Source organism: Heptranchias perlo, chromosome 43, assembly GCF_035084215.1.
Source record: "Heptranchias perlo isolate sHepPer1 chromosome 43, sHepPer1.hap1, whole genome shotgun sequence".
NCBI lineage: Eukaryota > Metazoa > Chordata > Chondrichthyes > Hexanchiformes > Hexanchidae > Heptranchias > Heptranchias perlo.
In genome coordinates this window covers 385,066-409,316 of record NC_090367.1, presented here as the reverse complement: position 1 = coordinate 409,316, position 24,251 = coordinate 385,066, and the positions used below count along the sequence as shown (strand labels likewise).

At 50.6% G+C, this 24,251-nt stretch overlaps 1 protein-coding gene across 3 annotated transcripts; it reads right to left on the bottom strand.

Moving 5' to 3' along the window:
• Positions 1-1,786: 1,786 nt before the first annotated feature.
• b3gat3 (beta-1,3-glucuronyltransferase 3 (glucuronosyltransferase I)) lies at positions 1,787-20,795 on the bottom strand. Of its 3 annotated transcripts, XR_010958859.1 has the most exons (6): positions 20,685-20,795; positions 17,550-17,733; positions 13,074-13,404; positions 10,933-11,223; positions 9,797-10,062; positions 1,787-3,248 (listed from the first exon to the last, which is right to left on the bottom strand). XR_010958859.1 is itself a non-coding variant. In XM_067975499.1 (5 exons), the coding sequence occupies exons 1-5, from the start codon at positions 20,773-20,775 to the stop codon at positions 9,964-9,966; spliced, it is 996 nt and encodes a 331-aa protein (XP_067831600.1). In that variant the 5' UTR covers positions 20,776-20,795; the 3' UTR covers positions 6,346-9,963. The 3 variants fall into 3 exon arrangements, 2 of the variants coding, with proteins under 2 accessions (XP_067831600.1, XP_067831601.1); XM_067975499.1 differs by lacking the exon at positions 1,787-3,248 and having other exon boundaries at positions 6,346-10,062; XM_067975500.1 differs by lacking the exon at positions 1,787-3,248 and having other exon boundaries at positions 6,346-10,062; positions 20,705-20,783.
• Positions 20,796-24,251: the final 3,456 nt, after the last annotated feature.

The following is a 24,251-nucleotide window of genomic DNA, read 5'->3' as shown; positions in this document are numbered from 1 at the left end:
GAGAACAAAGGAGAATGTCGCAGGTCTGCTGTGATGCCCATCACAACTCTGTTATATCACAGCCACATATTCCCAGAGGAGAAAACAGGTCAACGAGATCACTTCAGCCCTCCAGCACACATCAGGAATCTTGGGACATCAAGGCAACCAAAAGGCTACGGATGTTGGGGGAACAATTGGAGCTATCAGGACTGAGATCGATAGATCTTTGTTGGATAAAGGTATCAAGGGATTTGGGGCAATGGCAAATAAATGGAGTTGAGGTACAATTGAATGGCACAGCAGGCTCGAAGGGTTCTTATGTTCCTAAATGGCATCGTGAGGTCAGCTTGATAGTACTATCTTCCTCAGTTGAGTAAAGGTCAAAACTTTGAGAGCAATTAAATGAATGGCTTCCCACACTCTTCACATTAGTTCGCTCCACCACACACACACACACACACATACTGAAGGTGAGGCGAGCTCATTCTGTCTACAAGAAGCAAAGAGGCATACAGCTGTGATACCAGCTCACCTTCAGAATCTGAATCAGCTAAAATAACTGAGAGACCAATGGAAAGCGTCAAACAATGAGATGGCAGACTTTCAAAGTAATCCTCCAAGTGGAAATTTATGTGGTAGGAAAGTGTGGACCAAAGAGTCAGCTTCCAACAGATGGGAAAGTCACACAAGGTCCATCTCACGACAAACCTCCAATATCAAAATGGCTGGGGAAGTCTCAGGGTTAGTCCAGAAGAGGTGGCAGGCAGGTAGGCCCCATGGCATGGGATGTGTTGACTGACATTTTTAAGACACACCACCATACACCGTGACCTTGTGGCCACTAAAAAGGGTGTATAGAAGACCTGCTCCATCCCATCCAGGGGTGCGAGAGGTCCAGCCGAGAACTGGGCTGCTCACCAATACGACACCTGGCGAATGCAGCCCACCCTGATCTATTGGTCAGTGCACAAGCTTAGATCTAAGCTGTGGACATCTAACAATCCGGGTCCAAAAAGATGGTTCTGGGCATTTAGAACGGAGGAATTTTCAACAAGTAGTAGAGCCGGAGGAGAACATTCATTTGAAGACCACTCCTTAAGAGGTAAATAAACCCGAATCTTCATGGAGGGCCCAGAGAATAAGATAATTAGCTCTGTAGAGAGGGCACAGAGAAGGCGTGACTCAGACCTGACTTGGAATTATGTCCTGACAGAAAGCTACACACTATCAAAAACATATGGTCAATCCGTTACTGTACCTGCAGCAGTTGATTCTTATATGTGCATCAAATCACTGACATGGAGCAGGTCGGTTAATTTCTTTACAGGCCGTGTACACGCTCACCCTCAGGTGTTGCAGCTTCACTTGTGAAAACAGGCCGAGGCCCAGAGCTCGAATAAAATCGGAGCAGAAAGGTGAGGTAGATCACGTACGAGTTGGGGAGCAACCAGTTTAAAGCCTGCGAGCCGTGGCAGAGAAACAAACGAGGTCCTTGGGGTGGGGGGGGGGAAAAGGAGCTAGCATGGGGAGAATGTGCAATGAATCTCACTGCACGTCCTTCAAAGGTGAAAAAGCACACATGGCACGAAACATTTATATCCCACTCAACCAAATACAAGTTGGGGCGACCGGCATAGATACATTTAAGGGGAAGCTAAACATATGAGGGAGAAAGGAATAGGATATAGAGTAAGATAGAGGGGTGGGAGGAGGCTCATGTGGAGCATAAACACCAACATACACCAGTTGGGCCGAATGGCCTGTTTCTATGCTGAATATTTTATGTAAGTCATACTGCTCTAGGTGAACTTCAACGCAGGTCTTTCTTTTAATGAGGTTTCAAAATACAGCAAAGTTACACTGGTACAAGTTCCCAGAACCTCTGCACATGAATGCAGCTGCACACCAAGTGGCTGCTAAACACTTTTGTTCTACAGGTCCATCAGTCCCAGCTTGCCTCCACTTTCCCCAGTTGCCAGGGTGCGGTAGTTTCTCACAGGCACCAGTGCTCCGCGGAGACGAAGGAGGAATATTTGGTGGTTTTACAGGTATGGATTTATTTTTCATCCACCTCTTCTTCCCAGAACGCCCCATCCTCAGGCGAGAGCCCCCCACGAGACGAGACCAGCGAGTGGGACCAATAACTGATTACGGAATCATTCCGTGGCACTGTGAATCAGTGCTCCGTCATTCCTCACTCCAGGACACCTGGAAAACTCTTCAATCCATTTGCAGATTAAGTGCAGAGCCACACATCTTTTTTTAAAAAGTTTATTTTCACACATGCCATTATGAAAATACATGCAAGAGGACCCCACAGGTGACAAAACAAACTCCCTCTCCTTTCTTCTTAAACTACAATCACTCAACAATAAACCCACTGCATGGTGTTGGTTATGAAGGGGAGGGGGAGGAGGGGTGGCCTAATGCCTGTAGCGCCAATCTGTAACACATTTACGTGTCAAATGTGGCAGAGGGGATGCAGTAATACTCCCATGGGGCACATGATAGAACCATACCGTTAGAGAGGCCCAGTAGTAGGACACATACCCTCATCTTCAGCAAGTGGGGGGGGCCATAGAAGGAAGAGGAGTTCTTTACTGCCAAGTCACAGGGTATAATTAACACAAGCAAAAAGACCTCCTGCCTTATACAGTGACTTCAGTGCTGAGCTTGAATCAGGTCGTGGGTTCAACCCCCATTCCAGGGCTTGAGCCCATAATCTAGACCGGCACTGTAGTACTGAGGGAGCATAGCACTGTTGGAGGTGCAGTCTTTCAGATGAGATGTTAAACCGAGGCCCCGTCTGCCCTCTCAGGTGGATGTAAAAGATCCTATGGTACTATGAAGAGGAGCAGGGGAGTTCTCCCAGTGTCCTGGCCAACATTTATCCAATACTACCAAACAGATTATTTGGCCATTCATCTCATTTGTGTTTCTGGGATCTTGCTGTGTAAAAAATGGCTGCTGTATTTGCCTGTAAAACAGTGACGACACTTCACAAGTAATTCACTGGCTGTGAAAAGCTTTGGGACGTTCCGAGGACATGAAAGTTGCTGTATAAACACATATCCTTTCTTTTTTCCTCATTGGAAGTCACATAAACCAATTATTAAGTAACCTGGTGACATCTGCTGGCTGAAGACTTTTTGTTCAACAGAATGGTCTCATTAAATACAAACCTGATTTGATTCTTCCTCCGTCAGATCTCGGGAGGGCTTCACTTTTTAGTTTCTAAAACCGATCTCAAGCTTCACATCTCATTCCTGTAAGACAAGGACCCAGCTCACAAAAAATTTCAACACCTCCTGGCAACTAATTGTGAACCATCACTAGACAAAATATGGAGACGTTATGACCCAGACTGGTCTCACCCTCCTGCCCAGAGGAAGCAGCAGTCGGGGAGCTGAAAGGATGAACATCCAGGGGGAGAAATGTTACTTGACTTTGTGCTGCTATTCATAGGGTAAGAGAAGCAATGCAGCAAGGGTGCCACACTCTGAAACCAGAACAGCTAAATCCGCACCAACACATACCACACTACTCACACGTGGGCCAAAGAGGGCGCTAACAGCCCACTCTCAGTCATAGAATCATACAGCACAGGAGGCCAATCGGCCCATCGTGCCTGTTCTTTGAAAGAGCTATCCAATTAGTTCCACTCCCCTGCTCTTTCCCCATAGCGCTGAAAAGCTTCCTTTTCCAGTATTTATCCAATTCCCTTTTGAAAGTTACTACTGAATCTGCTTCCACCGCCCTTTCAGGCAGCGCATTCCAGATCATAACAACTGTGAGGAGACTTTGCACGCAGCAGGAAGAAGTTTCATGGGGGTTCTTATTTGGTAAACCAATAGGTGAAAGACCAGAAAATACAGAGGGACCAAAGATGTTCAACTCTTCACGAGCTGAAACCAGAGATAAGAATGAAACTATGGAAATCACGAGGGAAGTCGTTCCTGGCTTATGAACAAAGCACCTGAATGTTGGGGTGTAGAGGTCGAGGAAGGGTAAATACAACCCCTTACTGAGCCGTGGCTTAGTGGGCAGCACGCTCGCCTCTGAGTCAGAAGGTCATGGGGTCGAGTCCCACGCCAGAGACTTGAGCCCATAATCCAGGCCGACACTCCCGGTACAGTACTGAGGGAGCGCTGCACTGTCGGAGGGCCAGTACTGAGGGAGCGCTGCACTGTCGGAGGGCCAGTACTGAGGGAGCGCTGCACTGTCGGAGGGCCAGTACTGAGGGAGCGCTGCACTGTCGGAGGGCCAGTACTGAGGGAGCGCTGCACTGTCGGAGGGCCAGTACTGAGGGAGCGCTGCACTGTCGGAGGGCCAGTACTGAGGGAGCGCTGCACTGTCGGAGGGCCAGTACTGAGGGAGCGCTGCACTGTCGGAGGGCCAGTACTGAGGGAGCGCTGCACTGTCGGAGGGCCAGTACTGAGGGAGCGCTGCACTGTCGGAGGGCCAGTACTGAGGGAGCGCTGCACTGTCGGAGGGCCAGTACTGAGGGAGCGCTGCACTGTCGGAGGGCCAGTACTGAGGGAGCGCTGCACTGTCGGAGGGCCAGTACTGAGGGAGCGCTGCACTGTCGGAGGGCCAGTACTGAGGGAGCGCTGCACTGTCGGAGGGCCAGTACTGAGGGAGCGCTGCACTGTCGGAGGGCCAGTACTGAGGGAGCGCTGCACTGTCGGAGGGCCAGTACTGAGGGAGCGCTGCACTGTCGGAGGGCCAGTACTGAGGGAGCGCTGCACTGTCGGAGGGCCAGTACTGAGGGAGCGCTGCACTGTCGGAGGGCCAGTACTGAGGGAGCGCTGCACTGTCGGAGGGCCAGTACTGAGGGAGCGCTGCACTGTCGGAGGGCCAGTACTGAGGGAGCGCTGCACTGTCGGAGGGCCAGTACTGAGGGAGCGCTGCACTGTCGGAGGGCCAGTACTGAGGGAGCGCTGCACTGTCGGAGGGCCAGTACTGAGGGAGCGCTGCACTGTCGGAGGGCCAGTACTGAGGGAGCGCTGCACTGTCGGAGGGCCAGTACTGAGGGAGCGCTGCACTGTCGGAGGGCCAGTACTGAGGGAGCGCTGCACTGTCGGAGGGCCAGTACTGAGGGAGCGCTGCACTGTCGGAGGGCCAGTACTGAGGGAGCGCTGCACTGTCGGAGGGCCAGTACTGAGGGAGCGCTGCACTGTCGGAGGGCCAGTACTGAGGGAGCGCTGCACTGTCGGAGGGCCAGTACTGAGGGAGCGCTGCACTGTCGGAGGGCCAGTACTGAGGGAGCGCTGCACTGTCGGAGGGCCAGTACTGAGGGAGCGCTGCACTGTCGGAGGGCCAGTACTGAGGGAGCGCTGCACTGTCGGAGGGCCAGTACTGAGGGAGCGCTGCACTGTCGGAGGGCCAGTACTGAGGGAGCGCTGCACTGTCGGAGGGCCAGTACTGAGGGAGCGCTGCACTGTCGGAGGGCCAGTACTGAGGGAGCGCTGCACTGTCGGAGGGCCAGTACTGAGGGAGCGCTGCACTGTCGGAGGGCCAGTACTGAGGGAGCGCTGCACTGTCGGAGGGCCAGTACTGAGGGAGCGCTGCACTGTCGGAGGGCCAGTACTGAGGGAGCGCTGCACTGTCGGAGGGCCAGTACTGAGGGAGCGCTGCACTGTCGGAGGGCCAGTACTGAGGGAGCGCTGCACTGTCGGAGGGCCAGTACTGAGGGAGCGCTGCACTGTCGGAGGGCCAGTACTGAGGGAGCGCTGCACTGTCGGAGGGCCAGTACTGAGGGAGCGCTGCACTGTCGGAGGGCCAGTACTGAGGGAGCGCTGCACTGTCGGAGGGCCAGTACTGAGGGAGCGCTGCACTGTCGGAGGGCCAGTACTGAGGGAGCGCTGCACTGTCGGAGGGCCAGTACTGAGGGAGCGCTGCACTGTCGGAGGGCCAGTACTGAGGGAGCGCTGCACTGTCGGAGGGCCAGTACTGAGGGAGCGCTGCACTGTCGGAGGGCCAGTACTGAGGGAGCGCTGCACTGTCGGAGGGCCAGTACTGAGGGAGCGCTGCACTGTCGGAGGGCCAGTACTGAGGGAGCGCTGCACTGTCGGAGGGCCAGTACTGAGGGAGCGCTGCACTGTCGGAGGGCCAGTACTGAGGGAGCGCTGCACTGTCGGAGGGCCAGTACTGAGGGAGCGCTGCACTGTCGGAGGGCCAGTACTGAGGGAGCGCTGCACTGTCGGAGGGCCAGTACTGAGGGAGCGCTGCACTGTCGGAGGGCCAGTACTGAGGGAGCGCTGCACTGTCGGAGGGCCAGTACTGAGGGAGCGCTGCACTGTCGGAGGGCCAGTACTGAGGGAGCGCTGCACTGTCGGAGGGCCAGTACTGAGGGAGCGCTGCACTGTCGGAGGGCCAGTACTGAGGGAGCGCTGCACTGTCGGAGGGCCAGTACTGAGGGAGCGCTGCACTGTCGGAGGGCCAGTACTGAGGGACCGCTGCACTGTCGGAGGGCCAGTACTGAGGGACCGCTGCACTGTCGGAGGGCCAGTACTGAGGGACCGCTGCACTGTCGGAGGGCCAGTACTGAGGGACCGCTGCACTGTCGGAGGGCCAGTACTGAGGGACCGCTGCACTGTCGGAGGGCCAGTACTGAGGGACAGCTGCACTGTCGGAGGGCCAGTACTGAGGGACAGCTGCACTGTCGGAGGGCCAGTACTGAGGGACAGCTGCACTGTCGGAGGTGCCGTCTTTCGGGTGAGACATTAAACCGAGGCCCTGTCTGCCCTCTCAGTTGAACGTAATAAATTCCAGCGAAACTATTGGAAGAGGAGCAGGGGAGGTGTCCTGGGCCGATATTTACCCTCAACCAACGTCACTAAAAAACAAATCTGGTCATTATCACTTTGCTGTTTGTGGGATCTTGCTTCGCGCAAATTAGCTGCCGCATTTCCTACATTACAACAGTGATTACACTTCAAAAGTACTTCAATGGTTGTAAAGCTCTATGGGATGTCCTGAGATCATGAAAGGCGCTATATAAATGCAAGTCTTCCTTCTTATAGCCCTGCGCATACTTATGGGCCTCTGCATATATAATAGAGTATTGTACATTTACAGAGTGGACACAAGGTGATGTTTCCAACACAAGATGCAAATAAAACACTGCCAATGACAATGTAGATCAAATGCCCAAACCCCCATAACCAAATACAAGAAATACATATAGAATTATACAGCACAGAAGGAGGCCATTCAGCCCATCGTGCTTGTGCCAGCTCTTTGAAACAGCTAGCCAATTAGTCCCACTCCCCTTATATATATATATATCCTGAATATATTATCTCACATAATTTATTTCAAACAGTAAGACGGCAGAGCGCGCGAGCAAGGGCGTAATGATCTTACAGCTTTGAAATTACTCAAGCGTCACATTCCCATCGGAAGCCTTTGTTAGTGATTTATGGACCCCCCCCCCCTCCTCCTCACTGGAAGCCCATGGCAATGCCACACTTGATGTAACCAAATAGGAAAAGGGGTGTAACCAAAGACAATAAATAGAGAAACTGGGGGCGGGGGGATGCCATAATTCACGGTGCTTCAAATGTAGCCCAGGCAGACACAACTCATTTACAAAAAACACAATTAGGTGTCATTTCACAACTCGAATCCATAAACTGATTAGTGTTAAATATATACAGCTAAAAAAAACTACCAGCAGCTTCCCTTCATAGTAGTGGTCCCTGAATATCTTGCAACAACCCACAGCCTTAAATGTTTAAAGAAGCCTGAGATAGTGAATTCTCCTCCACCATATCGATTGCTAACCTGGCTGGGCCTGATATGGAACCCCCCAAACTCTGATCGCAGGCTCAGAGTTTCCCTTTTAACAGAAGAGGGAGGTTACATATGCAGAATGGGAGTACTTTAACGAATCTGAAGAGGAGGGAGCAAAAGAGTGGGGCTCCAGAACGGTGGGAGCACAGGGCCGATCAGAGAGGGTCTGCTGAGCATTTCAGGGCTCAGACTCGGTCAAGATACGTCGGGTGGAAGATGGGACTTGCTTCGCCCCTAGATCCTGAAGTGGGCAACCTGCAGTTTGGGTCTAAATGCGCAAATTTTTTGCCTCGAAAGATTTCCCTGCAACTTCTGCCAGGCGCAGCAGTACAAGAGCCAGCAGCCCTGGTAGTTGGCCAATCACTGACTCTCATTAAAACATTGGCAAAAGGTCTGCCGTGACTTGCCAGATGCGGACCCTGCAGCTCGGGGCGGGGTCCACGTGTACGGCGGGATTGTTTGAAGGTAAATCAAAGCAGCGACTGTTCCATAAAACAACATTCCAGATGAATTAAAATAGAAACAAGCACTCACTCAGCAACTGTCCCTTTCCCAGACCACAAGTGGCCAAAGGAGTGACCCACTAGCAGGCATTTCAGAGCAGCATGGGGACGATTTATCCTCCCTGTTTGGTTGTGCGGGGGTTGCCCTCTGTTTCACACTTCACAGCCAAGATTGGAAACTGTGTGGAGTTGGGGGCGGGGGGGGGAGTGAACGGAATGAGTATTCACCCCACTCCACGGTGCCCCAATGCCGTGAGACAGTGAGCACGTTTCTAAGCGAGGGCTGCGGTGATCAGATGGGATGATAGCAATTGATGTAATAAACTGACACTCCATCAAAACACATAGCGTACAATCACAGGGGGAATAAAACACACAGAAACACGACCTCCCAGCTGCCACCTCCATCCTCCGAGGCAACATGCTAGGGCGGCTTCAACGGATCAGCATTGTGGTGACCGGAACTTCACCTTTCACCTCTTGGACCTAGGTCAGAGGGTGAGCTGCTCGAAAGCTCTCTCTCTCTCTATTGAGTGGTGACTGTTCGTTCAGTGAAATTGTTTTGTTGCCGGGTCATGGCTCCTTTCCCAATTGGCAGAGTGATGCAGTACAATCACGATCTACTGATCACAAGTGGATGATGCTGAGCCAGGAGGCACAGTGAGGTCTGGGCTGCAGCCCAGCACGAGACGTTCTGCTCAGCAGCCCAGATTGAGAAGCAGCCAACAAAACTACTGGCTTCTAGACAGTGAGCAAGTCTTGAAGGCCAGAGACATAGGAACAGGAGGAGGCCATTCAGCCCCTCAAGTCTGCTCCCCCATTCAATCAGATCTGTTCCCCAACTCCATTTATCCGCATCCCTCGATACCCTTACCCAACAAAAACCTATCAATCTCAGTCTTGAAAGCTCCAATTGACCCACAGCCTTTTGGGGGGGGCGAGGGGGGAGGAGAGTGCTCCAGATTTCCACTCCCCTTTGTGCTTCCTGATTTCACTCTTAAACGGCCTGGCTCTAATTTTAAGATTGTGCCCCCTTGTTCTGGACTTCCTCCACCAGAGGAAATAGTTTCTCTCTATCTATCCTAGCGAACTCCTTAATCATTTTAAACACCTCGATTAGATCACCCCTTAACCTTCTATACTTGAGGGAATTCAAGGTTTATGCAATCTGTCCTCATAACTGAACCCTTTTAGCCCCGGTATCATTCTGCTGACTCTGCACTCCAAGGCCAATATACCTTTCCTGAGGTGCAGTGCCCAGAACTGAACGCAGTATTCCAGAAGGCAGGGATTTTACAGGGCCCGAGAATCTCCAGTCTCCCCTCCGACATTTAAATATGCCACAGAAATCTCTCACTGGGTGATAAAATGAGTCAGAGTTCCTGCTCCTGATCACCATTCACTGATCCCTGTTCTAAATGTGCGTAAGGTGAGAATGGGATTGGGGTGGGACGTTTCAGTTCCCTGAAACAAAATCTCTCTCGAGAAAGACCCGTTGACGTTGGGTGTTGTACCTGGTGCAATCGCTAGATTTCCGCTCCTTCTAAACCCCATGCTCTCTCCTGTTACAAACACTGCTTAAAACAGGATTCAGTGTTCCTCTCTGTACACATCATGCACGCCATCGCCCCCCAGCTAGCGAGGGTCTCCTTCCTGTCTCTCCTGGTCCCGTCCGTTCTCCTTACACCTCGATGTGGATGTCTGATCCTTTCCCCTGTTTCAGCAGCGCATCCTCCTGCTTCATCTTGGGTTTCTCGGTACGCGTGTGCCAAACCAGAACCTGGGCACAAACGGGAACAAAAAACACCCCATCAGTGCCAACGGGACTCACCAGATGCCAGCAAACATTTAATTTTATAACCGCAGAGGGTATTGACACCATTGTCAGTCAGTGAGTTGCAGGCAGGGCAGGACATACAGCAGAGTCCATTTTACAGCAAATCTATTGAAAGAGTCTCTACGAACTACAGCAAACAGAACTCATGACCAAAACTACAGCAAAGTCTCCCGATAAAAGCAGGATTATTCCTTCAGCAAAATGCTGTGAGTGGAGGATAGTTACATTGTACAAATTATATGCGTAAAATCAGTCCCAGTCACTTACAGCAGCGTGGTCTCCAGGCACGATTGACGGGGGCATCATCTCCATTCTGGCCGGGACTTATGGTGTCACAATATGCAGCCTTTTATTAATGATGGGTTCAGTAGGCAAGTGCTCTGCCCAGTGTGGCACTGAAGGTCACTCCCCCAAAAGACTGTGGATCAACTGGGAGCTTTCAAGACTGAGATCGATAGATTTTTGTTGGGTGAGGGTATCAAGGGATATGGAGCAAAGGCCGGTAAATGGAGTTGAGCCGGTCCAGGTATAGATCGCATTGCACTGATCAAAGAGGATCAAGGAGTTCCCAGCTCAACGACCGCCAAAAGGTGTGACAATTTACGGGATCTTTCTGTGCACAAAATAGCTACCGCATTTACCTATATAACAAGTCAGTGAATAGCAATGCAATTAATTTTAAGTGAAGAGTTAGGGACATGATAAGACCTATGTAAATGGAATTTCCCTTTGATTTAGAGGCTTTTAATCATTCCATAGCCCCCACTCTTTACCTTCAATCTATGCTGAAGGTGGTGTTATTCTTTCAATTACCTTATTGCAGTTGTCTGCCTTGGGCTCAAGCTCCTCGATGGAGACCAGTGATTGAAGCAGACTGCTCTCCATGTAACCCCGCTCCGCAATTATGTTGAATTTGGCCTCGCGGTTAGCCAGAAGTAGCTGCAAGGCAACGGCAAATCCCGCCATGTCTATGGGGAAGGGACGGTTCGGGTTCCAGGCAGAGTAGAATCTGACCACCTTCCCATTCTCCACCACTGGCCTCTCGAAGCGCAAGCCACCAACTAGACCCACCGGCCAAACTGAAACATGCTTTGTCCAGCGCATCTAGGGGAAAAGTGAGAGATGGAAGAATTATAGTATGGTCCCCACCGCTTAAAACATCCACGTGTAAAACGGGCAGTCGCTTATATTGGCTAAAAAGCAACGATCATTACCCAGCTGCATTAACATCAATTTCAAAGTTGCCGGTTACAGTGTCTTCAGTGCTCCGTTTATTCTGGGCAGAAACAGCCATGTTTACTCACTAGATTGCACCTTGTTAAGGTGCATTGAATACAAGACCAAACTTAAGTAAAATAACACCTCGTTTGTGTACTGAAGCCCTTCTAATCACCTCTAAGTAGTGTGTGGGGTTACAGTTTGTACTAAGCACTAGACTGCAGTTTAAATAAAGCTGCAGGTCGGAGTGGAGCTAGAAACAATTGAGCAAAAGGTCACTACACAGAAGGGAACATTCTTGCTATGTAGTAATAGCGCTGCCCCATTATACTGGCCATCATGTTCGCACGAACACACCCACTATGAGCAGTGAGGACTGTATGTACTAATGTATCACATCATAGCAGTAACAGTGATATCACAAGTGTCCAAATCCCCTCTCTTACACTGTGGTATCCAATATTTAGGCAGCAAATGTTCAGTGTCTCCTTGGGGGGGGGTGGGGGGGGGGGGGGGGGGTGAAGACTGACAATGTAGTTACTCTGCCCGACGGTGAGGAAACTGAACAGTTAAAATGAGAGGTTAACAAAAGTGCCCTGTATTCAATCAGTTCCATCACACCATCAAATTCAGCAACTGATTCCTCCCCTAATTAATACTAGCTGCTCCTCTGTGGTACTGCTCATGGCAAAGCAGAGGACAGGTTAAGTGTAATGGCCACAGTGCAACAGGAAGCAAGAGTAATGGATAAAGGAAGTGCACATTTATAGGCAAGATAGACAATTATATGAAGGTCCTATTTTCTCCCCACCCCCCTTCCTGTGCCATCCACAATTCACAGCCAAAAGGACAGGAAAGTGACCTGCTCCTAACCTCTGAATAAACCAGTCAACTGCTTCTGGCTAACCGCAAGGCAAGCGACAGAATCTGGAGAGATGACTCTCCCTCCATGGGCAGGAGTGCACTTTGGTCCCTTGCTCAACACCTCCCAAGATGATGGAGCCTGGATCAGGAACTCACCAAGTGAGGAACTATAGGCACCAACAGACCATAACGTCCTTCTCAACTAACTGACCCCTTTAGAGAATGCAACATGCCAGCCAGCTCCCAAAAAGTACAGACACCCCCACATTCTCCATCCAGATTTTATGCCTTTGTCGTCCATGCCTTAGTTACCTCCAGACTCGACTATTCCAATGCTCTCTTGGCCAGTCGGCCACCCACCTCCCACCCTCCATAAACTTCAGTTCATCTAAAACTCTGCTGCCCGTATCCTAACTCACACCAAGTCCCGTTCACCCACCATCCCCTGTTCTCACTGACCTACACTGGCTCCCAGTCCGGGAACACCTCAATTTTAAAATTCTCATCCTTGTTTTCAAATCCCTCCATGGCCCTCGCTCCCTCTTTATCTCTGTAACTTCCTACAGCCCTCCGAGATCTCTGCGCTCCTCCAATTCTGGCATCTTGCGCATCCCCGATTTTCATTGCTCCACGATTGGCGGCCGTGCCTTCAGCTGCCTGGGCCCTAAGCTCTGGAATTCCCTCCCTAAACCTCTCCGCCTTTCAGACGCTCCTTAAAACCTACCTGTCACCTGTCCTAATATCTCCTTATGTGGCTCGGTGTCAAATTTTGTCTGATAACGCTCCTGTGAAGCGCCTTGTGACGTTTTACTATATTAAAAGCACTATAAAAATGCAAGTTGTTGCTGCTAACAGTATAACCTCTGCCCTACCTCGTCAAAGAGTTTTAAACTGTATGTATTGTCGTCGTCGGCAAAGTAGACGACTGCCTCCTCGCTGAGTTCCCGGTTTTCCCGCAGCCACTGGATCCCCAGGTTCCTCTGCGCCACCCCGCGAGGCTTCAGCCAGTTCGGCTCGTTCTCCTTCAGCTTGTAGACGGTGGGCGTCGGTGCGCTGAGGTGTGTGTACACCAGGCCGCTCTGCGCCAAGATGTCAGCCACGGTCTTCGACCGGTTGAGGGCATCTTCCACCACGATCCAGTGGAACCTCTTGATGTGGAGGAAGGTCTGGGAGACGCGCACGAGTTCCGCTTTCTGCACCAACCTGCCAGGCGGAGCACAAGAATCATAGAGTCATAGTCATAGAGTTATACAGCACGGATAGAGGCCCTTCGGCCCATCGTGTCCGCGCCGGCCATCAGCCCTGTCTACTCTAATCCCATATTCCAGCATTTGGTCCGCAGCCTTGTATGCTATGGCATTTCAAGTGCTCATCCAAATGCTTCTTGAATGTTGTGAGGGTTCCTGCCTCCACAACCCTTTCAGACAGTGAGTTCCAGACTCCAACCACCCTCTGGGTGAAAAAGTTCTGTCTCAAATCCCCTCTAAACCTCCCGCCTTTTACCTTGAATCTATGCCCCCTTGTTATAGAACCCTCAACGAAGGGAAAAAGCTCCTTAGTATCCATCCTATCTGTGCCCCTCATAATTTTGTACACCTCAATCATGTCCCCCCTCAGCCTCCTCTGCTCCAAGGAAAACAAACCCAATCTTCCCAGTCTCTCTTCATAGCTGAAGCGCTCCAGCCCTGGTAACATCCTGGTGAATCTCCTCTGCACCCTCTCCAAAGCGATCACATCCTTCCTGTAGTGCGGCGACCAGAACTGCACACAGTACTCCAGCTGTGGCCTAACCAGTGTTTTATACAAGAGGATTACTGACGGTAGAGGGGAGAAAATACAAAAATATCACGAGGGGCATCAGCAACTGAAGGAAGGGGGGGCTGGGTGCAAAACACCTGGTGGACTGAGATCCATTATCGGCCACATTTAGGTCAGTGTGTGGCAAATTATAGTCAGCAGCTTAGGAAATGGCAGGTGCAGAAATTAAGGGGGTAACTTTAATTTAACTCACCGGACGGGAACCCCACGGGATGGGGAGCAACGCTGGTTTTACGTCCCTCCCGCATTTTACTCTCCGCTGACCTCAATGGAGTGTGAAATCGGGCAACCTGTCAGTTTCCCCGTCGGCGGGTTAGGTTAAAATTGCCCCTCGAGAGTCCGACTAGCGATGGGGAGGATTTATAAATTACAACAACAAGCCTCAAAATCCATTTGAAATTTTATTTCTTGTTCAGCTGCAACCGAGTATTATTAAGAAATAATACAAAAAATAAAAAACAGAAACGGAAAGGGTTTGGAGAGAGAGGAAACACTAAGTGATGCAACAGGACTCACCTCATGAACCTGGATTCAAAAACTGAGGGACTCCAGTTACATGGAGAGACTGGAGAAGCTGGGATGGTCCTCCTTACAGCAGAGAAGGTCATGGGGAGATTTAATAGAGGCATTCATAATTATGAGGCGTTTTGATACAGCAGATAGGGAGAAACTGTTTTCACTGGCAGGAGGGTTGGTAACCAGAAAAGGGAATTGGATATATATATATATATATATATATATATATATATACACACTTGAAAAGGAAAAATCTGAAGGGCTATGGGGAAAGAGCAGGGGAGTGGGACTAATTAGATAGCTCTTTCAGACAGCTGTCAGACACGACAGGCTGAATGGTCGTCTCCTGCGCTGTAAGAATCTATGATTCCAGGAAATCCAGACCAGAATAATCTGGATAAAAATCTCCCCTCTCTACTGGACGTTAAAGGTCCCAAATGGGCAAATTTGACACTAATTTGTCAGCATTCTGAGGCTATAACCACGGCTGGTGTGACAAATAGAAAAATAGCACCCGGGTGGAGCGGGGTTGCTGGTCAGAGGTTGGCAGTAAGACGTGTTACAGGCAAAGTTCCGAGAGTCCCAGGGATATAAATAACTGGAATATCAATTAGGCGAGGATGGTTCAAAAATAATGTTCCCATTATAAAGATCTGGGCGCACAACTGAACAGGAGGAATAACAAAAAAAGTTTGGTAAAATGACTTTTTTTCCCCATAGTGAGCAATGCCACAGGAGGTTAACTGGATGCTAAATTAGCACAGTAAAACAAGATGGCTGGAATAGGGCAGCTAATTCAAGTGTAAGCACTAGGTAACCAGAGGCTGTGCTAAATAATCCAGAATAGAAGTGTCAATTAATAAAGATATCCAGTGAATATTGACATGACTGTGTCAGCCAACGAGTTGGGGGCAGGACTTGTGGTGTCAATTTAGAGTCTCCGAACTCATGACCGAAACTACAGCAGGATTATTTCTCCAGCAAAATGCAGTGAATGGAGGATAGTTACATAATACAAATTATGTGCATTAAATCAATCCCAGTTCCATCCAGCAGTGCGGTCTCCAGGCGTGAAGTCAATGGGAATCGGGGGAAAACTCTCCAGTGGCTGAAGTCATACCTAGCACAAAGGAAGATGGTAGTGGTTGTTGGAGGCCAATCATCTCAGCCCCAGGGCATTGCTGCAGGAGTTCCTCAGGGCAGTGTCCTAGGCCCAACCATCTTCAGCTGCTTCATCAATGACCTTCCCTCCATCATAAGGTCAGGAATGGGGATGTTCGCTGATGACTGCACAGTGTTCAGTTCCATTCGCAACCCCTCAGATAATGAAGCAGTCCGAGCCCACATGCAGCAAGACCTGGACAACATCCAGGCTTGGGCTGATAAGTGGCAAGTAACATTCGCGCCAGATAAGTGCCAGGCAATGACCATCTCCAACAAGAGAGAGTCTAACCACCTCCCCTTGACATTCAACGGCATTACCATCGCCGAATCCCCCACCATCAACATCCTGGGGGTCACCATTGACCAGAAACTTAACTGGACCAGCCATATAAATACTGTGGCTACGACAGCAGGTCAGAGGCTGGGTATTCTGCGGCGAGTGACTCACCTCCTGACTCCTCAAAGCCTTTCCACCATCTACAAGGCACAAGTCAGGAGTGTGATGGAATACTCTCCACTTGCCTGGATGAGTGCAGCTCCAACAACACTCAAGAAGCTCGACACCATCCAAGATAAAGCAGCCCACTTGATTGGCACCCCATCCACCACCCTAAACATTCACTCCCTTCACCACCGGCACACTGTGGCTGCAGTGTGCACCATCCACAGGATGCACTGCAGCAACTCGCCAAGGCTTCTTCGACAGCACCTCCCAAACCCGCGACCTCTACCACCTGGAAGGACAAGAGCAGCAGGCGCATGGGAACAACACCACCTGCACGTTCCCCTCCAAGTCACACACCATCCCGACTTGGAAATATATCGCCGTTCCTTCATCGTCGCTGGGTCAAAATCCTGGAACTCCCTTCCTAACAGCACTGTGGGAGAACCTTCACCACATGGACTGCAGCGGTTCAAGAAGGCGGCTCACCACCACCTTCTCAAGGGCAATTAGGGATGGGCAATAAATGCTGGCCCCACCAGTGACGCCCACATCCCATGAACGAATAAAAAAAAATTTTTTTTAATTCCCCTGTCAATCGTCTCCATTCTGGCCGGGATTTGTGTCACGTCATGCAGCCAAAAACATCCTGGCACATCACTAGCCACAGGACACCATCCACTGGCCACCAACAGAGTTCAGAATGAATTACTTTATTTCACATCCTAGTCTTTACTCATCAGTAACAATCACTTGCGTTGATGCATGAGCCACATTACTAGGAAAGCGGGTTACAAAGTGTTTGGAAGTGTGACTTATATCTCCAACCAGAGTTTAACTGTCTGGTGAGAGAACCGTGGGGAATGGAAATCACTCGTCAGTTTCAGGCTCCAGGTCAGACCTACCCAGGATTAAATGACTATCTTTTTTTTAGTAGATTTTTTTGGGCATCTATTACCATAGTTTCAGACTGTCTTTCTCTCTTATTTCCCATCTGTACAGGTCAATCAACATCTGTTATTTGATGAGGGAACTGTAGGGGATCGGGCAGATATGTGACACATGCAGTTCAATGTTAATACTGTCAAGTAGCACATTTGAGGAGAGAGGATGGAAATTGCCACATCAAGGATTACAATAATATTGAATGTACAATGAGCGATTACTGAAGCAGAATTCATCAGGATTTTAAGGGGGAATTGGATAAAAGCTTGAAGGAGAATATTAACAGGTACGGGGAATGAGGAGGGGTAATGGGATTAGAGCAGATAGTTTCAGTGAGGGGGCCAGGCCACCTGTGCTGACATTTCTATGATTTTATAAAGCCCCAGTAACATTTTGACCAACGTGTGACGGATTGGAGTGTCCAATCCATAATCCACGGCGATAGCTGGGCACAGCACAGTACCTGGTGTACGTCGGTGTGATCGCATAAATGGTGGGCAGCAGCTGCCCATCTGCCTCCTCCTCCTCTGCTTTAAGCTGCTTTTGTAATTTCTTCACTTCGGTCTGAAGATGCAGCACCTTCTGATCCTTCTGCCGAACCAGCTCGTTTGCCGACTTCATCTGCGGCGTGCAGTCACATGGCTGACCTGCGGACAATCAAAAAACACACAAGAGGATTTAAAAGAAAAGGCTTTTAGCAACAAGAAATGGCCATTAGGTCCAACAGACCTGCCCCTCTGTTGACAGATCAACCCTGTTCTCTCCAGGCACACACTAATTATTAAATTGAATCCACACGTGTCTGGTTCAGTGGTAGCAATTCCACGACTCTCTGGGTGAAAAGTAGTTCCACCTGAATTCTCTTCTTACTCCTAACTTCCTGACCTTCCACTCGGGTCTCCTAGGAGCCCATACCTTCCCCAGTTTGCATCATCTGCACAGATCAGCTCTGCCAATTCTATTCCTAACACTGTAAATTACAAGTGTCACCTCACCCTTTGTGCTAAGAATTTATCAGTCCCAAATCTGGCTTTCACCACTTTAAACCATGTGCCCCCTGGTCCTGCAGTCACATTTTCAGATTTACCTTTTCTACATCATTAGTATGAGAGGCAGGGAGATGGGGGGATTGACAAGGAGGAATAACAGCAGAATGAGGGGGATTTGGGGGGGGGAGGGACGGGGGGAAATCGATGAGGGGGGGGGAGGGACGGGGGGAAATCGATGAGGGGGGGGGAGGGACGGGGGGAAATCGATGAGGGGGGGGGAGGGACGGGGGGAAATCGATGAGGGGGGGGGAGGGACGGGGGGAAATCGATGAGGGGGGGGGAGGGACGGGGGGAAATCGATGAGGGGGGGGGAGGGACGGGGGGAAATCGATGAGGGGGGGGGAGGGACGGGGGGAAATCGATGAGGGGGGGGGAGGGACGGGGGGAAATCGATGAGGGGGAGGGACGGGGGGAAATCGATGAGGGGGAGGGACGGGGGGAAATCGATGAGGGGGAGGGACGGGGGGAAATCGATGAGGGGGAGGGACGGGGGGAAATCGATGAGGGGGAGGGACGGGGGGAAATCGATGAGGGGGAGGGACGGGGGGAAATCGATGAGGGGGAGGGACGGGGGGAAATCGATGAGGGGGAGGGACGGGGGGAAATCGATGAGGGGGAGGGACGGGGGGAAATCGATGAGGGGGAGGGACGGGGGGCAATCGATGAGGGGGAGGGACGGGGGGCAATCGATGAGGGGGAGGGACGGGGGGCAATCGATGAGGGGGAGGGACGGGGGCAATCGATGAGGGGGAGGGACGGGGGGCAATCGATGAGGGGGAGGGACGGGGGGCAATCGATGAGGGGGAGGGACGGGGGGCAATCGATGAGGGGGAGGGACGGGGGGCAATCGATGAGGGGGAGGGACGGGGGGAAATCGATGAGGGGGAGGGACGGGGGGAAATCGATGAGGGGGAGGGACGGGGGGAAATCGATGAGGGGGAGGGACGGGGGGAAATCGATGAGGGGGAGGGACGGGGGGAAATCGATGAGGGGGAGGGACGGGGGGAAATCGATGAGGGGGAGGGACGGGGGGAAATCGATGAGGGGGAGGGACGGGGGGAAATCGATGAGGGGGAGGGACGGGGGGAAATCGATGAGGGGGAGGGACGGGGGGAAATCGATGAGGGGGAGGGACGGGGGGAAATCGATGAGGGGGAGGGACGGGGGGAAATCGATGAGGGGGAGGGACGGGGGGAAATCGATGAGGGGGAGGGACGGGGGGAAATCGATGAGGGGGAGGGACGGGGGGAAATCGATGAGGGGGAGGGACGGGGGGAAATCGATGAGGGGGAGGGACGGGGGGAAATCGATGAGGGGGAGGGACGGGGGGAAATCGATGAGGGGGAGGGACGGGGGGAAATCGATGAGGGGGAGGGACGGGGGGCAATCGATGTGGGGGAGGGACGGGGGGAAATCGATGTGGGGGAGGGACGGGGGGAAATCGATGAGGGGGAGGGACGGGGGGGATTTGTGGGTGGGAGGGTTTGAGGGCAGATGTGAGGGGGGGGGTTTGAGGGTGGATGTGAGGGGGGGGGGTTTGAGGGTGGATGTGAGGGGGGGGGGTTTGAGGGTGGATGTGAGGGGGGGGGGTTTGAGGGTGGATGTGAGGGGGGGGGGTTTGAGGGTGGATGTGAGGGGGGGGGGTTTGAGGGTGGATGTGAGGGGGGGGGGTTTGAGGGTGGATGTGAGGGGGGGGGTTTGAGGGTGGATGTGAGGGGGGGGTTTGAGGGTGGATGTGAGGGGGGGGTTTGAGGGTGGATGTGAGGGGGGGGGTTGAGGGTGGATGTGAGGGGGGGGTTTGAGGGTGGATGTGAGGGGGGGGTTTGAGGGTGGATGTGAGGGGGGGGTTTGAGGGTGGATGTGAGGGGGGGGTTTGAGGGTGGATGTGAGGGGGGGGTTTGAGGGTGGATGTGAGGGGGGGGTTTGAGGGTGGATGTGAGGGGGGGGGTTTGAGGGTGGATGTGAGGGGGGGGGGTTTGAGGGTGGATGTGAGGGGGGGGGTTTGAGGGTGGATGTGAGGGGGGGGGGTTTGAGGGTGGATGTGAGGGGGGGGGGGTTTGAGGGTGGATGTGAGGGGGGGGTTTGAGGGTGGATGTGAGGGGGGGGGTTTGAGGGTGGATGTGAGGGGGGGGTTTGAGGGTGGATGTGAGGGGGGGGTTTGAGGGTGGATGTGAGGGGGGGGTTTGAGGGTGGATGTGAGGGGGGGGTTTGAGGGTGGATGTGAGGGGGGGTTTGAGGGTGGATGTGAGGGGGGGGTTTGAGGGTGGATGTGAGGGGGGGGTTTGAGGGTGGATGTGAGGGGGGGGGGGTTTGAGGGTGGATGTGAGGGGGGGGGGTTTGAGGGTGGATGTGTGGGGGAGGGGGGGGAGGGGAGGGGAGGGGGGGGGGCCGGAGTGGAGGGGGGAGGGGAGGGGGGGGGTGAGTCGGGACTCTCCTCTCCTCCCCCCTCCCCTCAGCTGGGCCTGGTTTCCTCTTCCCGCCTCAGACCGCCGCCCCCAGCCCGATTGCCGTCACAAGGCCCAGTCCCCGACCTCTCCTGACGCACTGACCCAGCTGCATGAGCGCGTACATCAGCCCCACGACCGAGACCAGGAAATAAACGACGAAAACGCTCCTGAGCTTCAGCCGCGTCAGCCTCATGATCCCGCCGCCGGACAACCGCCGCCCGCGCAGCGTCACTTCCGCTCCCCGCCACTCGCCATAGACCGCTTTCACACCGCGTCACTTCCGGAACTGACGCCTCGCTTCCAGCGCGCAGCCGCGGCCAACCGGAGGGTACAGTGGGTAATAGTAATAACAGCTGGAGGGTACAGTGGGTAATAGTAATAACAGCTGGAGGGTACAGTGGGTAATAGTAATAACAGCTGGAGGGTACAGTGGGTAATAGTAATAACAGCTGGAGGGTACAGTGGGTAATAGTAATAACAGCTGGAGGGTACAGTGGGTAATAGTAATAACAGCTGGAGGGTACAGTGGATAATAGTAATAACAGCTGGAGGGTACAGTGGGTAATAGTAATAACAGCTGGAGGGTACAGTGGGTAATAGTAATAACAGCTGGAGGGTACAGTGGGTAATAGTAATAACAGCTGGAGGGTACAGTGGATAATAGTAATAACAGCTGGAGGGTACAGTGGGTAATAGTAATAACAGCTGGAGGGTACAGTGGGTAATAGTAATAACAGCTGGAGGGTACAGTGGGTAATAGTAATAACAGCTGGAGGGTACAGTGGGTAATAGTAATAACAGCTGGAGGGTACAGTGGGTAATAGTAATAACAGCTGGAGGGTACAGTGGGTAATAGTAATAACAGCTGGAGGGTACAGTGGGTAATAGTAATAACAGCTGGAGGGTACAGTGGGTAATAGTAATAACAGCTGGAGGGTACAGTGGGTAATAGTAATAACAGCTGGAGGGTACAGTGGGTAATAGTAATAACAACTGGAGGGTACAGTGGGTAATAGTAATAACAGCTGGAGGGTACAGTGGATAATAGTAATAACAACTGGAGGGTACAGTGGATAATAGTAATAACAACTGGAGGGTACAGTGGATAATAGTAATAACAGCTGGAGGGTACAGTGGATAATAGTAATAACAACTGGAGGGTACAGTGGATAATAGTAATAACAGCTGGAGGGTACAGTGGATAATAGTAATAACAGCTGGAGGGTACAGTGGATAATAGTAATAACAGCTGGAGGGTACAGTGGATAATAGTAATAACAGCTGGAGGGTACAGTGGATAATAGTAATAACAGCTGGAGGGTACAGTGGGTAATAGTAATAACAACTGGAGGGTACAGTGGATAATAGTAATAACAGTTGGAGGGTACAGTGGATAATAGTAATAACAACTGGAGGGTACAGTAGATAATAGTAATAACAACTGGAGGGTACAGTGGATAATAGTAATAACAGTTGGAGGGTACAGTGGATAATAGTAATAACAGCTGGAGGGTACAGTGGGTAATAGTAATAACAGCTGGAGGGTACAGTGGGTAATAGTAATAACAGCTGGAGGGTACAGTGGGTAATAGTAATAACAGCTGGAGGGTACAGTGGGTAATAGTAATAACAGCTGGAGGGTACAGTGGGTAATAGTAATAACAGCTGGAGGGTACAGTGGGTAATAGTAATAACAACTGGAGGGTACAGTGGGTAATAGTAATAACAGCTGGAGGGTACAGTGGATAATAGTAATAACAACTGGAGGGTACAGTGGATAATAGTAATAACAACTGGAGGGTACAGTGGATAATAGTAATAACAGCTGGAGGGTACAGTGGATAATAGTAATAACAACTGGAGGGTACAGTGGATAATAGTAATAACAGCTGGAGGGTACAGTGGGTAATAGTAATAACAGCTGGAGGGTACAGTGGATAATAGTAATAACAGCTGGAGGGTACAGTGGGTAATAGTAATAACAGCTGGAGGGTACAGTGGGTAATAGTAATAAGAGCTGGAGGGTACAGTGGGTAATAGTAATAACAGCTGGAGGGTACAGTGGGTAATAGTAATAACAGCTGGAGGGTACAGTGGGTAATAGTAATAACAGCTGGAGGGTACAGTGGGTAATAGTAATAACAACTGGAGGGTACAGTGGGTAATAGTAATAACAGCTGGAGGGTACAGTGGATAATAGTAATAACAACTGGAGGGTACAGTGGATAATAGTAATAACAACTGGAGGGTACAGTGGATAATAGTAATAACAGCTGGAGGGTACAGTGGATAATAGTAATAACAACTGGAGGGTACAGTGGATAATAGTAATAACAGCTGGAGGGTACAGTGGATAATAGTAATAACAGCTGGAGGGTACAGTGGATAATAGTAATAACAGCTGGAGGGTACAGTGGATAATAGTAATAACAGCTGGAGGGTACAGTGGATAATAGTAATAACAGCTGGAGGGTACAGTGGGTAATAGTAATAACAACTGGAGGGTACAGTGGATAATAGTAATAACAGTTGGAGGGTACAGTGGATAATAGTAATAACAACTGGAGGGTACAGTAGATAATAGTAATAACAACTGGAGGGTACAGTGGATAATAGTAATAACAGTTGGAGGGTACAGTGGATAATAGTAATAACAACTGGAGGGTACAGTAGATAATAGTAATAACAGTTGGAGAGTACAGTGGATAATAGTAATAACCACTGGAGGATTTAGTGGATAATAGTAATAACAACTGGAGGGTATAGTGGATAATAGTAATAACAGCTGGAGGGTACAGTGGATAATAGTAATAACAGCTGGAGGGTACAGTGGGTAATAGTAATAACAGCTGGAGGGTACAGTGGATAATAGTAATAACAACTGGAGGGTACAGTGGATAATAGTAATAACAGTTGGAGGGTACAGTGGATAATAGTAATAACAACTGGAGGGTACAGTAGATAATAGTAATAACAGTTGGAGAGTACAGTGGATAATAGTAATAACCACTGGAGGGTATAGTGGATAATAGTAATAACAACTGGAGGGTATAGTGGATAATAGTAATAACTACTGGAGGGTATAGTGGATAATAGTAATAACAACTGGAGGGTACAGTGGATAATAGTAATAACAGCTGGAGGGTACAGTGGATAATAGTAATAACAACTGGAGGGTACAGTGGATAATAATATTAACAACTGGAGGGTACAGTGGATAATAGTAATAACAACTGGAGGGTACAGTGGATAATAGTAATAACAGTTGGAGGGTACAGTGGATAATAGTAATAACAGCTGGAGGGTACAGTGGATAATAGTAATAACAACTGGAGGGTACAGTGGATAATAGTAATAACAAGGGTACAGTGGATAATAGTAATAACAACTGGAGGGTATAGTGGATAATAATATTAACAACTGGAGGGTACAGTGGATAATAGTAATAACAACTGGAGGGTACAGTGGATAATAGTAATAACAGTTGGAGGGTACAGTGGATAATAGTAATAACAACTGGAGGGTACAGTGGATAATAGTAATAACAGTTGGAGGGTACAGTGGATAATAGTAATAACAGCTGGAGGGTACAGTGGATAATAGTAATAACAACTGGAGGGTACAGTGGATAATAGTAATAACTACTGGAGGGTACAGTGGACAATAGTA

Bases quoted from the DNA above. Each gene is read 5' to 3' on its own strand.
- b3gat3 (XM_067975499.1), bottom strand. From the start codon at position 20,775: ATGAGGCTGACGCGGCTGAAGCTCAGGAGCGTTTTCGTCGTTTATTTC. The intron at 17,734-20,684 runs GTCAGTGCGTCA...GATTGTCCGCAG, and splicing joins GTACGCGCTCATGCAGCTGG to GTCAGCCATGTGACTGCACG. The intron at 10,063-10,932 runs GTAATTGAAAGA...GTTTGTGCCCAG, and splicing joins AGGCAGACAACTGCAATAAG to GTTCTGGTTTGGCACACGCG.